Source organism: Mastomys coucha, unplaced genomic scaffold, assembly GCF_008632895.1.
Source record: "Mastomys coucha isolate ucsf_1 unplaced genomic scaffold, UCSF_Mcou_1 pScaffold23, whole genome shotgun sequence".
In the NCBI taxonomy this organism is placed as follows: Eukaryota; Metazoa; Chordata; class Mammalia; order Rodentia; family Muridae; genus Mastomys; species Mastomys coucha.
Genome location: NW_022196906.1, coordinates 112,463,171 through 112,481,011, shown reverse-complemented (window position 1 = coordinate 112,481,011; position 17,841 = coordinate 112,463,171). Strand labels below are relative to the sequence as shown.

The 17,841-nt window shown below is 46.8% G+C and overlaps 1 protein-coding gene across 1 annotated transcript in view; it reads right to left on the bottom strand.

Moving 5' to 3' along the window:
• Itga9 (integrin subunit alpha 9) overlaps positions 1-17,841 on the bottom strand; it is a 312,929-nt gene that overhangs the window by 270,072 nt on the left and 25,016 nt on the right. Inside the window, exon 4 of the mRNA XM_031345861.1 lies at positions 10,331-10,454. Within this exon, the coding sequence (XP_031201721.1) occupies positions 10,331-10,454 (124 nt within the window). The remainder of the gene's footprint in view (positions 1-10,330; positions 10,455-17,841) is intronic.

Genomic DNA, 17,841 nt, shown 5'->3' with positions numbered 1-17,841 from the left:
GCCTCGAACTCAAAAATCCGCCTGCCTCTGCCTCCCAAGTGCTGGGATTAAAGGCGTGAGCCACCACCGCCAGGCGCTCAGCCCAAGACACCTGCCCCTGGGAAGCACTGCTCACACTAGGCTGGAGCCTGGAGCCACATCCATCAGCGGACAAGAAACAGACTGCTCACAGGCCGATCTGAAGATGCAATGCCTCAGCTGAGGTTCTTTCTTCTGACTTATGTCTAGGTTTGTGCTAAACTGACAGAAACTAATTATGACAACCCACAAAGAGCACAAAAGCATGCAATTTGTCTTTATAAGTCTGACTTATTTCACTCAAATGATGATCTCTCTATCCGTTTTGTGTTAAATGAGAGAATCTCACTTTTTAATTGCCCAACATATATATATGTGTATGTGTGTGTGTGTAGATGTAGATGTAGATACACACACATACTTATACATATATATGTATGTATGTATGTATGTATGTATGTATGTATGTATACCTTTCTATGTGTATTCTTTTGATTGGCGTCTAGTCTGTCTTATTCCTTGGCTCTTTAACTGGCACCACAGTGAATGTGTATGTAGACATCTCTGTGGGTGTAGAGGCCGTGTATACAGACAGGAATAGGGTAGCATACTACTCATATGATAGCTCTATGTTTAGCTTTTGGCAAGGCTAGTGTGTAGGTGTGCACATGTGTGCACATGTATGCACATGTGTGCACATGTATGCAGATGCCCTTGCTCATGTATGTACCAGAGGTCTACCTTAGGCGTCTTCCTCAATCACTTTCTGTTTTTTGACAAGATCTCTTACAGAACCCAGAGCTCCTGGATGGGATGTAGCTAGTGTGACTGTTGGGTCTCCCATCCCAGCGCAGGTATCAGACATGAGGTGCCACCCTGGTCTTTTTCTGGGTGCTGAGGATCTGGAATCAGCTCATGCTCACACAGTAGGTACATTAATCTCAGACCTACCTCCTGCCCAAAACCCCTCTTAGCACACTGATCCCAAAGTCATTTTCCAGCTCTTCAGCTCAGCTAGAAAATAAAGTATCTGGGAAAATAGCTTTGTAACCTTAAATCATTTCCAAACATCACCAAGTAGTGATAAATCTCTCAGTAACTGAAGATAAAGCAAAAATTTAGGGGTCCGGCTTATTAGTAGACAGGCCATTAGTAATAAAACCAGCATTTACCTCCCCCAAAGGGAAGAGAAGATAAACTACCTTCCGTTCTGATGGACTTCCGTCTACGTGGGAAATAAGGGTTATGCTATAAATAGCTAGGTTAGAGAGGAAGAGAGGAAAACTTATTGAAACAGTTCCCGATTGGGCTGTGGCAAGTCCTGAAAGCCAACTGCGACAAGCGATTAAGCAAGAAGGGCGTTTGAAGGGAAGGAAAGAAGTGCAGAGAATATTTAATAGTTTTGACCTTTTGCGTTCATTTTGCAGGTCAGGGCGACATCGTTCCCAGCCAGCAGTTCAGCTAAAGCCATGCGGCTGCTGTGTTAGCCTCAGTCAGCTGCGGAGGGTGCGGCTGTTGGTATCTATCTCACCCATTTCTGGCCACCTCTCATACTGTTTTTCTTGAGGAAGGTTTACCATCACAGGCAAATGGGTTGTTTAAAATATTACAGTATGGCTACAAAGGAATATTACACTGCCTTGAGAGACATTTTGATGCATTCTATGACATGAGTATACCCTGAGGAGACCAGGCTAAATGAAGTGAGCAAGTTGTATATTGGATGATCCCGCTTGCACCCAGAGTAAGCAAATGCGTGAAGAATGTGGGCTGGTACTTGCCAGGAGCTGGAGAAGAAAGAGATGGGAAACTGGTGTTGACCAGAGATGGTTTCAGTTAGGGACTCTGAAAGACTTCTGGAGAGAGGTGGACAGACAGTTGCCCAGTGTGACTAAGAATGAGGTACACTTCAAAACTGGTGACAATGTTCATTGTTATGTTATTTTTGGCAATAAAAAAAAAGTACAAGGGAAGGCTGTTGGAGAGATGGCTCCACTGTTGAGAGCAGTTACTGACTGCTCTTGCTAGAGTTGGACTTCTAGGTCCAGGGGATCCGACATCCGCTTCTGGCTGTCACAGCCACTGGACTCATACGCATATACCTATCTACACACATACAAACACACACACACACACACACACACATGCAGACAGGCACACACACAACTAAAAATAAGCATTTTTTAACCCGTTAATGGTTGCTTCCACTCGGGATTAGAGAGCAGGATTCTGCCTCCTCCTCCCACTTCAGAAGCGCCACCTGCAAGCTGCATAACAACAAAGCACCTACCCAGCTTGGCCCACGCTGGCTACATTTTCTCCCTCCAGAAAAAGTGGCCCTGGCCATGAGACAGTCACATTTCAGTGAGAGCTCCAGTTGAGAGCTGAATAGAATTCGACTTTGTGGCTGAAACACACTCATGTCATAACCAGTGATAGAACATGAGCCGCTAAAGTACCAACGCTGAATGTGGGGAACTGAGAGGGAGTTGGGCTGCAGAGCAGACCTGCCTCTGGCTAAGTTTCACCAGGCTAATGATGTTTGCTCTCAGTGACTGCAAGGCTTGTCTCTAGACTACATCTAACAAACCAAACCAAACCAAACCAAACCAAACCAAACCAAACCAACCAACAAACTGAAGCATGATCCTAAAAGTCTATAATGTTCAGAACAGCTATCAGGTTCATAACGTGGTAACTGGGGGTCTTTCCCTGTGCCCCCACTGATCACAAAGGAATCAACACGCCAACAGAAACAGGCCATCTAGGGAAACCTACGCTTCATTTTAAGGTCCAACAACCTTCTCTGTGCTTAATACACCCTCAGTAAGACCTTCATCAGCTTCCTCTGGACCCCAGTTTTCTTGTGGAGATGAACACTGACCAGACAGAGGAACACAAGTCAGTAATTGTAACCACCCAGAAGGCAAGGCCAGGAGATCACCACAGGTCCAAAGCCAGATTGCCACCGGTCCAAAGCTAGGAGATTGACACAGGTCCAAAGCCAGCCTGGCCTCCACAGAGAGTTCCAGGGCAGTAAGAGCCACATAGCAGGACTCTGTATCAAAATACTGACCCCAGAATGTTGTGTTCGTAAGTATGATTACAAGTTTGAGTGGCCACCCCACCTCCTAGCACCTGGAAGTATTTGTCAGGTGAGTTCTGATCTGGGTGCTTCTCAGATGACAGCCCTCAAGATACTTAGTCACCCGGACACTTTTAAAGAGACTAAGAAACTGTGGGCATCTGTAACATTAGAAGACACAATTTAAACAGTAATCCCGCACAACGTGTGCAAACTTATTTGAGGTATAGGGTCCATTTTTGTCTAAAGGTTTTGGCTCTAAGAAGAACTTAGACTCATGAACCCCAGGGTCATTTTCAGAGACCTCTGACCTCCTTTCAGCTCTGACTGTCCTGTGGAGCCAGTCTCCATTTGTGTGTGTGTGTGTGTGTGTGTGTGCGTGCATGTATGTGTGTGTGTGCGTGCATGTGTGTGTGAGAGAGAGACTGTGACTGTGTGTACATAAGTGTGTGTAAGTGTGTGTATGCGTGAGATTATGAGTGTGTATGTGCATGAGTATGCGTGTATATGAGACTGAGTGTGAGTGTGTGTGCATGTATATGTGTGTGTGCACTCATGCATGTGGAGGTGAGGAGCAGGGTCTCCCTCAGTCACCCTTCACCTTATTCTGAGATGGGTCTCTCACTGATCTAGGCTGTCTGGCCAGCGAGCAGTGAGCTCCAGCAATCCTCCTCTGAACCGCTTCAGAGCTGCAATCCAGTGTGCATTTTGAAATTGACTTTTAAAAAAAAGGGCTCTGGGGATTGAGCAGGGTGCTCATGCCTGTGCAGCAAGCACTTTACCAACAGAGCCATCTCTCCAGCCCCAGAACCCTCTTCTTAACTGTATAAAATACAGAATAGCATCTTACTGTTTAATTCACCGTATTTATTTAAGTAAGGTAATGTTTGCAAAAGCTCTTTGGAAAACAAAAAGCCCTCTGTCAAAGCAGGGCTCATTATTTAATAAAACTGGAAGGGGCTTCTTGAATCTTTAAGTGGATGTGCGTAGCCTTTTACAATTCCTTCTAAAAACAAAAGAAATGCACACCCAAACGTCGGCTGCTTTTGATTTGTAAATGGATCATAATTGATTTTTATCCCCTGTGGGGTCCTGCCCTTCAGCATTAAGAAGAGAGAAAAAAAAATGTCCTCACAATTGAATGCCTTGGTCTGGTTCTTACACTGGGAATGACCACAGCCTTAAGAAACCCACATGGGAAATAAACGCTCGGCTGCTCTGAGAATTGAAATCAATTTTAAGGCACAGTAAAATGTGATCAATTCAGACCCTTAAAATTCAGATTTAAGAACATTTGCACACAACCTCAGATCCTTTCTATTTAACCAGAGCCAAAGCTTAACAACCGGATTACACAGATAAGATCTTCAAAGCTATTTAAGAAAATATAATCCAGGCACGGTGGTGTGTGCCTGTAACTTCAGCAGCTGGGAGGCTGAGGGAGAAGCGCAGAGAATGTAAGACTAGTCCCAGTTTCATAGTGAGACCTGACTCCGCAAACAAGCAGTTATGAACCTTCCCAGTTCCTCAGATCATTTTAATGCAATGCAGCTCTCTGCCCTTAATTATCAGTTGACTAAAGAGGCATCCACTGAACACTTTCTGAGACAATTGAAAAATGTCTGAAAGTTAATCGGAAAATTCTCATTTATTGAGTTTGGAAGGTATTGGGCACTTAAAACACCCCAAATCCCTTGTCAGGAGGTACCGATCACCTCAATTTACAGGAGAGGACACGGGACCTTTCAAGCCTGTGCAATGTCACCTCATCAGAATGGAGGAGTCAAAACTGTCAATTATGTGAATGTTTGGTGCCACCACATCCTGAAATATAATGGTACTGTCACTGCTACTAGCAAACAATATCTACATTTATTTATTGTTTGTTTGTTTGTTTGCAGGGCAAGGGCACGCGCACATGTTACTGCACACATGTGGAGGTCAAAGGACAGCTTATAGGAATCAATTCTCTTCTTCCATAACATGGGGCTTGGTGGTCAGCAGCGAGCGCCTTTAGCAGCTGGTCCTCTAACAGCCTCTCTCTCAGTCAGAGAACACTTTTTGTAATTCTTCTAGACTGCTCTCAAGTCACCCCAGACTCATGAGATATTTTTTCCCCATCACAATAAAAACCATGAGTTGCTTACAGTCTCATGCCGAGTTCTGGCTTCTCGCCTTGGTGGGTTCAAGGATAAAGGACAAAAGAAGTGTCTGTACTTGATTTTATCACATGTGCTGCTCTAGTTTGCAGAGACTTTAAATACCCCGCTGTGGTGACTGGAGATCTGACACCTCTGACCTCCAGCATCCAAAGGCACTGCACTCACATGTACATGCCCATACAGAGACACACAGAGACACACACAGACACACACACAACACACACATGACACACACACACTACACAACACACACAGACACACACAACACACACACATACATGACACACATACACAGAGACACATGGCACACACATGACACACACATGGCACACACATGACACACACACTACACGACACACACACACTACACAACACACACAGACACACACACAACACACACACACATACATGACACACACAGAGACACACGGCACACACATGACACACACATGGCACACACATGACACACACACATACACAGACACACATGATACATACACTGCACATGAGCGTGTGCGCACGCGCATACACACACATACAGGCACAATTTAAAATAAGATAACTCTTTTAAAAGCATTCTGGTGTGTTTAAGTAACTAATGTTGGATAGTGCACACTCTGCTTTTCTAGTAATCTACCCAAGTCATGCCCGTTAAGTTCTTATCTTCTCCCACATGTGTTACAAAGACAACACGTGGGATTAATGATTTACTGTCCGTGGTCGAGACAGGCGTAGACTCAATGTGTTGCTGTAGGGAAGCACTGTGAGTTTATCTGAGTTTATGTCCTACTCTTTTTTGATTTCCAATTCCTTCTGTATTTCCTGGTTCCAACAGGATGTTCTGCGAGCCTCTCTCATCTAACAGGAAGCAGCTGAGAAGCCATGAGAAATGTCCTGTGCCAAACCCAAGACCAGTGTTTTTTGACGAAATCAAAAGCTTGAGGGACCCAAGAGGTGGCTCAGTGGTTAAGACTGTATACTGCTCTCATGGAACATGGAACACCCAATTCAGCAGACTCAAAAGCACCTGTAAATTCAGCTCCAGGAAATCTGATCCAGTCAGACAGGCACCTTTGCTCATATACACACACATACACGGAGATACACACACAGCACACCACACACACACACACACACACACACACACACACACAGACACATAAGAATTAAACTTTTTTAAAACAAAAAAGCTCGAGACATTTTAGAAAGGTGACCTAGAAAGTTTAGTCTCCCAAACTAACTTTCCAATCTTTCAGGAGACGGTACAGCTGGCCCTCCAGAAGCCCAGCAAGGAGCCATCACTACAGAGCAACAGGCAGGCTCTGTGAGCACTGTCCTCTGGGATTTTCTGTGATCTCCCTAGAAGAGCCCAAAGAGGAGTGGAGGCCTGCCAGCATCCATTGCACTGGCAAGACCTTTAACTGCACCAAGGGAGCCAGTGTGACACAGTAGCCCCCAGCAAGCCCATCTCGGCCCTCATGCATCTGTCACCATTGCACAGGAAATAAACCTGGAAGGAGGAGTCTGTCCAGACCCTGCCCTGCTGGCTGCCATGGCTCACAGTACGGTCCTCTGCCCCTCACTTCCCTGACCTCAGTAGACTGTAAGCCTTAAGTAGGTTTCAAATTCCTCAATCATAAAATGAAATAAGCCCATCTTGATGCCTCCTTGACTGGGATGCAATTGGAAGATTTAGATTTTTAATCCATGTTCTAATTATTATAAAAAAATAAGTTTAATTATGATGTTTTCAAGCATGTATGTTTTCCATATGTATGTGTGTGCATGTGCATATGTGTATTGATGTATTTGTGTGCATGTATGTATGTACATGCAGATGAAGGCCCAAGATTAATAATCAGAAATTATGCTCAAGTGCTCTTCAGCCCTTTCCCCTGATACAAGCCCTCTCAATCAAACCCAGAACTCACCAAAATAAGTCTCACTGGCCAGTCTTCTGTGGGGATCCCTCTGCCTCTGCCTTCCGGGGGGGTGCCACATCATGTGGCATGTATATGTGGATCCAGACTCTGGCCCTCACTTGGATGGGAAGTCCTTTAACCACTGAGCCATCTCCCCATCCCTCCTGTATATATTTAGTTCACGCTTTTCTGATATCCCTTCCTCCACTATTGCACTCCCTTGTCCCTCTGGTCCCCACTCTCTCCTCACATACTCCCCTCTCTTCTTTATTCTACCCACAATGCCCCATTTCCCTCTCTTCTGGAACTGTGTGTGTTGGCTTTTGTCTATCTGATGCTCGTCAGCCACTTAACACAACTAAATGAGTTCTACTCCTTCAACACAAGATATTTGCCTTGTAATGACTCATAAACCTTGCTTAGTGCCTGGGTCACTAGTATATAACAAGCATATTACCACATGTAATATGTTCAGCGTATAGCACGCTAGCGGATATATGCCAGACACCGCTCTTAGAACTCAAAAATATTGATCGCTTAAGCTGGACACAGAATTTACACCCTCATCAGCAGTCAGTGTTAACGAGAGCGAGCTGTAGAGAAAGGACTCGGGCTCTGGCATTTGGAGTCCTGGGTTTTGTTTCAACCGCCATGTCACTCACCCTCCACACAGTGACCACTCAGGCTTGCAAGCCATGCTTATCTCTCTGGACCTTGATCCACCCCAAAAGCTGGTCTAGATGACATCTGAAAGGTTCTATCAAACTCTAAATGCTTCCATTGTCCTTAACCATAATGTGATCCCCACCTGGAACAGGGAGCTTGCGTCACTGAGTTTTCCACATTAAGAGAAAATAATGGTTGTTTTAGGAGCCAAAGTCAGTTTCATTTAGACCACAAAACAGGGAAGTAGAGATCTCCAAAACCAACAGGACAGGACCGGGCCTTCTCACTGAGGGCCGCCTCCCACCTAATCCCCCCGCTAGCCCAGTCTTCCGGAGAAATCTGAGCATCACCACCCCTCTCATTTTACAGATCCAAGAACACAGAACCATTGTCCGGTCCTCAGCTTTCCTAAGCAGCTGCTCTTGGTCCTAGTACTCCCTATACTGGTCCCTCTCCTTACTGTGGTGGGGTTTTGTTTTGTTTTGGGGTTTGTTGTTGTTGTTGTTGTTTTCCCCAAAGTACAAATTCAAATACGTGTGTGTGTGTCCTTAAGGAAGTAAGTCAGGTGGAGCAAATGTCTTGCTATTGTGTTCTCTGGTCAAATCTTCTCTGGCTCCATTTGACCATCATGGAGCCAAGAAATATGCAAAGCAAAGAGACCCAGGCCATCCCTGCAGGAGGAATCTGAGCTCCCAAGCAGAACCCCACATCGGTCAGCTACCTCTGCCTAACAACTATGATTCCTCATGGAAATGATAATGATGTTGATTTCTCACTCAGACACGCGTGAGCTAGGGCTCAGCTGACATGGGTGGGCTGGCGTGTTCCATGTGTTTGTGTTTGGGGACCAGTGAGTGAGCTGTATGTGTGTGGAAAGTGCTGAGATGGGTACGTGAAAACCAAATGTCCTGGCTTGATGCTCATGTTCTCTGTGGCTTGACTGATGACACTTATTCATTCATTCATTCATTCATTCGAGACAGGGGCTCATGTTCCCAAGCTGGCCTGGAGGATAAAATCCCAGAACTTCACACATGCTGGGCAATCATTTGACCAACTGAGCTATATCCATGGCTATATCATGAGTTTTTAGGACAATATGGAGATGAACAGGGCCAGAGTTCAGTCTCCCCATCTGGCCCAGCCTCAAGCAAAGAAAGAATGAAAGTATGAAAACAGCCCGCCCTCACACAAGAAGAAGGTCAGTGCCTCTACTCAGGTCCCTGCTGACCTCTCTATAGTGAACAGTTCACAGAATGTCCTGCTTGGCCCTTCTGGGTTCCACATAGTACCATAGGGTCCCCCCCAACACCCATGAGACAAAAATTATTTACAGTGTCCAGAGAGTGCCAGAATCCCTCTTGATGACCACAAGTACAAAACCTAAGAAAGCCCAGGGAAGCCAAAGGCAGTGTGGGCCCAGGCCAGTGAGACTGCTTTCCAAAAGCATAAGTGGGGAGCAATTAAAAATCAAAGAGCCTTTTGCACTTAGAGAGGGGCCTGGCTCAGCTCACCAGAACTAGACCAGGGGAAGAGGGAGTGCCGAGCCCCAAAGGCCACATCTAAAGCTCCGAGGCAGCTGCCTCAATAAAGGCTGGCTCTGTTTTGTCCAAGAATGTGCCGTTCTAAGCAGGGCATCGCAGGAGACTCCGAGTGACCCTGTGCTCACACAACATACCCCACATAGCTCATGGTCTCAGAAGGCGACGTGTAGAATGGACCTGACTCAAACCTACAACCAGACTAAGCTCTGCTAAGCCCAGCCTGTGTGGAGTTGGATAAATCAAAAAAAAGATTCATGTTCATTATCGTCTGGCATGGAGATATATTGTTACACAGTAAGAGCTGACTGATATCAAGTATTGTCCAGACCTAAGGACTGCTCTCTGTCCAGTTCTAGGACATTCAAGGACGGTCAGAAGTACAAGTCATGAGAAATGAATGAGGGAGCTAGTTGATCAACTTCTGCCACGTTAAGACTATAGATACTGGATCTTCTCTTCCCACAGCCTAGAACATCCAGGAGTTTTCTGGAAGTCCAGTGACCACCCTAGCATTACAGTGGTGCTGTAGAGATCCCCTGGACCAGTTCCTGGCCTTTCTGATAAGGAAACTCAGATCTAGAGAAGGATAGTAAGTTTCCCAAGGCCTACAGCATCTGACAATTCCAGAAAGCTAAGAGAACCGCCTGGCTGCTTGGCTAAACCTTATCTCTGGAACTTCGTAATGAATACCACGGTCTCTGTGGCAGTAGCAGGGCTGGACAGGGCCTGGACCACTGTCCCCTTTGCAGTTGCCTCTTCCATGGACATGAGGTTGACTCCAGAGTCAATCTGGAGACAGAGAACTCTGCTCTCACACCAGCATGTGGAAAGCCAGAGAGATGCTGAGGCAGTGGTGTGAGGGAGAGGACGGGCACTGTTGAAGTTACCCAGCAAGGAGGACACCGCACTGAGGGAGAACCAATCCACGCTCACCTTCGTAGCAGGGGATCAGTATTTTGCCTTTGGCCTGGAGGTTGGAAGGGATGAGGTAGCAGAATCCATGGGGCAGGATGTGGTCTGTCTCGTAGTAGATGTTCTTCCAACGATGGGCACAGGCCTAAAGGGATAGAGAGGGAGGGAGGGAGAATGAAGTTCACATCTAGGCATCAGAAAATGAAATGGAGAACCAACTCATGGGAGGAAGAGTGATCATGGCTCGGCCTGAGCAGAGAGACAGAGTGACAGAAGACAGTAGTCTTGGAGTGAGACATGGCTTCTAGGCAGAGGTCAGGGAAAGCCAAGAGAGTGGACAACACCCTCCACGCTGGGAACAAGAATGAAGCATTTGGTGCAAAGGACATGAGAAGTGACACAGGTTTGGAAGTTCCAGGGAAAGAGAGACGGCAAGTGGGAAGGGTCTAAAGTAAGACATCAGAGAGGCGGCCAGGCCCCAGAGGTGATGGGGAGAACGGATTTTATGGATTCAGTGGTGGCTGATTTCAGTGGCTGGGCAACGGCATGCCAGGGTACAGCTTTCACAGGTGTGTGGCATAAAATCCTAGTCACAGTTGTGGTGTTTCCCTCATCTGCCAGGCAGAGACTTCGGTGGGCAGGACAGAAGTGGGTATCCCCGGGAGAGATACTGCTTGCCTGGGCCAGGACAGAACATGGCAAAGAAAGAGGGATGAGAAGCTGACGGGAGGGAGGGAGGACAGGGGAAGAGGCATTGGGAAGAGGAGAACCTGATCCTTCAGTTTATCTCCAGACATTCAGCAGGCATCTCCCTAACCAGAAGTGAAGGTTTGCGTCCAGTCCCTGCACTGAAGCAATGATTGGTGCCCAGTGAGACACATACATCTTGAATAAACCGCTAACAAACTCTGGTGAATGAACACCACTGTGCCGCCAAACCCTTGGGCAGGTGAGTGAGAGAGTCATGTGTAGGAGATGAGTGAGGAGACCCTTAAGGAGAGGTCAGCCCTCAGCCAGCTTTTGAGAATAGTTTTTCAGTGATGGAGTCAAACTTCTGAGGCACACTGAGGCCAGTCAGTTTCTATGAAGAGGACCGGGGGCCACCAGACAGAGCACAGACGAGGCTCTTACTGCTCTGAAGAACACACCCTGCTCCATGCTTGAACATGACCTCTGGCCCCAGTATGGCATGAGGTTATCTGGTAATGGGAAATGTACTGGCTGGCTCACGGGGGTGGGGAGTCCCAGCTCCTTCTCCTAAGTGCGAAGCACTCACTTTTGGCCTCAGTTCTCCTTGCATTGATGAATGGATAAATTTCCTTAAAATAATCAGAGATTTTCATGTCTAGTTAGTTTCTCTCTGTGTGTGTGTGTGTGTGTGTGTGTGTGTGTGTGTGTGTATGTGTGTTGTATGTGTTGTGTGCATGTGTTTTAGTGTGTATATGGTGTATGTGTGAGTGTGTACGATGTGTGTGTCTATGTATGTGTATGTATATTATGTATGTGTATGTATATTATGTGTGTATATGTGTGGTTATGCACATGTGTATGTGTGTGTGTATGTTTGTGTATGCACATGTGTATATGTATATGCATGTATATGTGTGTGTGTATCTACATGTGTGTATGTGTGTGTGTGTGTGTGTGTGTGTGTGTGTGTGTGCTTAGACGACACCTCAACCTTAAGTTTCATTCCTCAGGATGTTTAGCACTTTGTTTTTTGGGACAGTGTCTCTCATTTTGACCCAGAAATCACCAATTCAGCTTGGGGCACTGGCGGGCTGCCAAATCCCAGGGTGTCCACTGAACTCAACCTCCTTAGCACTTAGACTGTATTTCCACCAGTCCATCCATTTTATACGGGTTCTGAGGACTGCACTGAGGTCCATGTGCTTGCCCAACAGGCACTTTATGATCTGATCCATCTCCCCAGTGTGTCCTGACATCTAGCCAATGGGTGGCCTGCCTTTGACTTCTGCTGCCCCAGCACCATGCATGTCACCATGCTCCCTGCCGTGATGATAAGGGAATAGACCTCTGAACCCATAAGCAAGCCCTCACATAAATGCTTTCTTTTCTCAGAGTTGCCTTGGTCATGGCGTCGCTTCAGAGCAACAGAACCGTGACTGAGCCAGTTTCCTAAATGTTTAAAACTATGTTATCATTGAGAGAGCGATGGCAGGGCTTGAGCATAGCACCTGTGTGGAGGTCAGAGGTCAACTTTGTGTAGTCGGTTCTCTCCTTTATGTGGTCCTAGGAATTGAACTCAGGCCACCGGGTTTGCATGGCAAACACTTTTACCCACTGAGTCATGCCATTGGTCCAGGACATCCATTTTCTTCATGGGATCGCTAAGCAGCAGAGAGTGGTTGAGTGCTGAGATGGGGGCTGGATCGAGCTGTTCCTGAGTCTCATCTTTCTATAAGGCCTTTCTACCCTAAGATTCTGGATTCCTGCTTGAGAAGTGGTGCCATTGGTTATTCTTGTAAGCCTTCCCATGAGGCCTGGCACCTGGCTGGAATGGGACACCCAAGGCCTCTGTGCAGGCTCTTCCTCACCATTGTATGATAAGATCACCATCATCTAAGCTCTTTGCTCTTCTTCCTTCCAGTGATGCTGCCACTGGGGGCCCTGATAAGCCACTCTGCCCAAAGGCAGAGGAGACCCTCAGCACGGCCCTGCCAGACCTGAGCTTGGCCATGCTCTGTGCCATGTTTGAGATAGTCAGTGACAGGTCAGCTGTCTGTCCTACTTCACGATATCATCTTTCCTCCCCACTTGACTCTTGCTTTGTGAAAAAAGAAAAAAACAAACACTTCGCAGCAGAGAAGAGAGCATTCAGTGAGAAACAGGAAAGACCACGAGGTTAATAATTGCCCCATACTTCCACATAGAGATATCCCTCACGTGTGGTATGTGTGTGTGATATCTTACTGCCTTGTGGCAGGGTCTTTCATTGAATCTAGAGTTAGCTACACTGCTCTCCAACCCAATATCGGACTACTGGAGTGTGTGGCCATACATGGTTTTTACACGGGTGCTGGGGACTAGAACTCAGGTCCTAACACTTGCAGAATGAGGTGCCCTTGCACAGTGAGCCATCTCCCCAGCCCCCATATGCTTTAAATCATCTCTGTACTTGGTAGGAATCCATAGACACAGAACCTGTAGATAGAAAGGGCTGAGTAGTTGATTTTTCATTTTGGGGTTCTGACTTAGTTCTTACAGTTTGTAGATTTGAGTTCCTTGGATCACGCGGTTCCTGGGCAAATAAGCCTTATTCTAGCTGTAGGACTCAGCCCACAGCTTGAGAACACTCGTTACCTATAGCATGCTGAGTTAGAGAGGCCGAAGTTCATCATGGTGTGTCTGGAAGCCAGCTGCACACATGGACAGCGTCACCCGATGTTTATTATGTTGTCTGCTTTCCATCCCATAAACTGTTTAAGAGTGACCTTGGAGAATCCCTGGGAGACCCAAATACTGCGTTTTACACTCATCTAATTTACAATATTCTGGGAGGACAGAGATCAAAGGTCAAAGACAGACCCCACTCCAGAGAACAGAAAGAAGGAGCCCTGAATATAAATTGTCAGAAGAAAACACTGCTTAGCCAGATCATCCTCGCGCACGTGTGTCCGTCCATCTGACCTGCATCCTGTATAAAAAGAGCAAGATTCTGAGGAACTGCAAAGCATCACGACTTGGTTGATTTGGGGAGTGAGTTGTAAGGAAGGGCAGGGAGTGGGGAAGAACGGAAAAGAAGAGAATTCCCTGGAAGTGGCCAGGACTTGCTTTTGGTCTATGGGAGTAGCCCAGAGGTACTGTGTCCTCTTAGGGGAGTGAACAAGATCTGAGATGAGGGGAGAAAATGAGGAGGAGGAGAGGAAAAGAGGAAGAGGAGACAACATGGAGAAGGAAGAGAGGGAGGAGGAGACAGAGGAAGAGGAGGAAAGGATGGAAGAAAGAAGATAAGGAGGGGAGAGGAGGGACAGAGATAGAGGGGGAGAGAGAGCAGAGAAGGAGGGGAAGGAAATGAAGGAGGGGCTGGAGATAAGGAGAAGATTCAGGAGGCAATAACCTATTTAAATTCAGCTTCTAAACTACCCTAGGAAAAGACTGAGGATCCTACCATCTTCCCAGATCTTAGCTCTCACACAACTCAAGTTAGAAGGGTTGACCATTCTCCTAAGGAATTGAAAGAAGAAAATTGTCCAATTCTCTTCAAAGGCCTTCTTTGTTGTGTGAATACAGCATGTTCTTCCTGGAGGGTGGCTTGGTCACAAATGCCTGTCTGTCCCTGCCGCCCTCACACACCTGCACTTGCTGTCCACAGATGGGCAAGCTTCATCATGCTTCCAGGCCTGCAATGACAGTCAGGTCACACCCTGGCCATCGAGACACGGAGGGCACAGGACTAAAGCAAGCCTGAGATGTCACAGGATTCTCCCAAAGGTGCTACGCCACCCTGGAGCTGGGGGTGGCTGGGAGGCTCAGGGAAGAGCTCTGCACGGTTAGGGCTGGGAATGTTGTCTGGCAGATTTCCACCTAAAGCAAACTCATTCGAGTGTATTCTCGTGACCCGTGCACTTTTCTTCACGTGTTATATTTCAGTGGAGCGCTCATTCACACGCACACAGCAAACCAGGAAGCAGTGACAGAAATAGTCACAGGAACATACTTGGTGGCTTTGAAGAAGACACAAGGGAAGTAGGCAGATATAAGAGTGAGAGAGAGCCCTGACATTCGGAAAGGAAACAGCAGAGTTAGAGCCGGAAAGCGCTGCTTCCACCCAGAAAAAAAATTGAGCCGTTTAGATAATTCATTATCTGAGGTTTGGCAACTCTGATGAGGAGAGATCGTGATTCTGAATGTTCGAGTTGTGTGTGTGTGTGTGCGCGCGCGCGTGTGTGTGTGTGTGTGTGTGTGTGTGTGTGTTCATATGGAAACCAAAGGTTGATATAGAGTACCTACCTCCCTTGCTTTCTAGCTTTTATTTTTGAAGTAGAATTTCCCACTGGACCTGGATCTCATCAGTTTGGCTGGCTGACTGGCAGTGAGCTGCAGGGATCCTTGTCTCTGCCTTTCCAGGGCGAAGAATACAGTTAGGAGTGGCTGGGCTCAGCTTCTGCATGCTACTGCTGGTCTGTACTTGGGTTTTTGTGCTCGCGCGGCATGGCTGACTAAGCCTTCCTGCCTATTACTGAGGACAACAACTCTGCACTCCAGGGTTGTGGGAACGAAGTGGGAAAGGGAAGGGACTTGCTTTCAATCCTGTGGTAGCATTTGTATTAGGGATCATTTGTCCCTGGTGGAAACTAGAAGGAACCACATTATCCACAGAGCCAAGGTGGGCAGCCACTGGGCCAAGGTTAGCCTGGTAGGCCAGCTTGACATCCTGGGTCTTTCCAGCATTGGTCCTGATGAGGCCCTTTACCGTTGAGATGACTCACTCTCAGTCCCAGCTCTCCCCTCCACCATTCTATCTCAAAATCAAAGGTTGTATCCCTAGGGAGACAGGCCTCATCCTGTGCCACCAAGTATTCCTGAGGGCTCAAAATGCCTTCCTACCTTCAGTATAAAAAATAAATGTCTGATTCCCAGAAATATTTCACAGACAAAAATGAGACAATAAAGAAAAGGGAAGTGGGCTTAAATAACACTAACATGCACACACACAAACCATCATGAACTATCACCTCACACTCTTTCAGCCAACCCGAGCTGACCAATCCTGCCTGCCTCTTTAGGATGGCCACTAACTAAAAGGGAAATGGAGTGTGCTGGGGCTGGGGCTTGGTAAAAGAACATGTGCTTAGCATGCCCGAGGCTGTGGATTCTATTTTCAGTACCACAAGATGCCAATAACAAGCAAATGAACAATTAGTTGTCTCTGGAACTTTCTGGATGCTGACCAAATGCAAAATGGTTTGTGAACTTTACAGGGACGGAATGGCAAGGTATTTCCAAGAATAGAAAGCAAAATTACCACATGATCTGATAGTCGCACTTCCACATATGTATCCAAAAGAAATGGAAAGTAGGGCGTCTGACAAATCTTTGCTGGTGTTTGTAGTAACTTTGCTCACAATGGCAAGGAGCTAGAAGCCACCTAAACATGCATCCATAAGCGAGCAAAGAAAATGCTGTGCACGTGTGATAAATTATCACTTGGTCTTGAGAAAAGAAAAAAGAAAAGACTGCTGTCATATATGCTACGACAGAGCTGAGCCCTGAGGATACTATGCTAAATGACAGAAGCCAACCGGAGCTGACCAATCCTGCCTACTTCTACCTGAAGAGGATCTGACATGTTGAGCACTTCAAAATTAAAGTGATGATTACCAGGAACCAGCGGGTGGGAGGAAGGGAGCTGTGATCCATAGATACAGGGTTTGGCATTTGCGAGATGGAGAGTTCTAGAGACACTGTTGTACAACGTTTTCTCACGCACTTCTGGTGTTGTCTCCTGAATTTAGCCGGGAAGTGAGCTTTGCATTTATCCGTAACATGCATGCCCAAAGAAAGCATGTTTCCTCAAGAGCATATAATACTCTTAAAGGCTGAAGTGCTCCTTCATATGTTATATACATGGTATATAACATAGATAGATAGATGATAGATGATAGATAGATAGATAGATAGATAGATAACAGGAACAGAGACATGAAATGCCCTCCTGTGCCCATCTCTCCTTCTCTAGCACCCTTAGGGAGTGACTGACCAAATGACTGGTTTGAGCATTGTGTAAAAGAGAAATTTAGCTCAATCACTTAGCTAGGATTGTCTGCAGCACCACTTCCTACAAATCTTGAGCCCTGCCTCCTTGGCTTCTGGGGCAAATATCTCCCACGCTCCTCATTGTTGCTTGAGCCCACAGCCTGGTCGAGTCCTGTACCCACTGGCACAGCTTTGCCTCTAACTTGCACTTTTGCAAACAAGGTCTCAACCACACTGAAGTCCCACATCCCTAAGTTAGTGTGTCTTGGCAGAGCAGGCTATCTCTAGACTCAATGCCTGGAGGGGCATCTCATGCCATGCTGTCCCCAGCTAACTCCTCTTCCTCCCTGCTGGGTCTGAGTCACAGCTTTAGGTCCCCTCTGGGAAATATACATGCTTGGTTTCTCCCATCTTTTTCCCAAGAGTGGTAGACAAGAGATATGGCTCTTTGGGGCTGAGTCACCCTGTGGGGTCAGGCCACCATGCCTAGAAAAATGTGGTGGCTTGGCCATGATCCATGGCCTGCTGAGACAGGGATTAAAGGACTGAAATCCAAGGCCAGTAGAAATGGGGGGTGGGGGAGAGATGAACAGTGATGTCCAGCGTGGAGGCCTTATAATGCCAGTGACAGTATCCAGCTGTTCTCACTCCCCCAAGGACCCAACAATGTGGGGGTCTCTTATGTGTGCTGAGGTCAGGTTGAGGAGACCAACAAAGAATGGAGTTCCTCAGAGGGACTGGAAACTTCTGGCCTGTATCCTTGAGGAAAACCCATTTCCCCTGGGAACAAACATCCATAAAGCCCCCAGCTT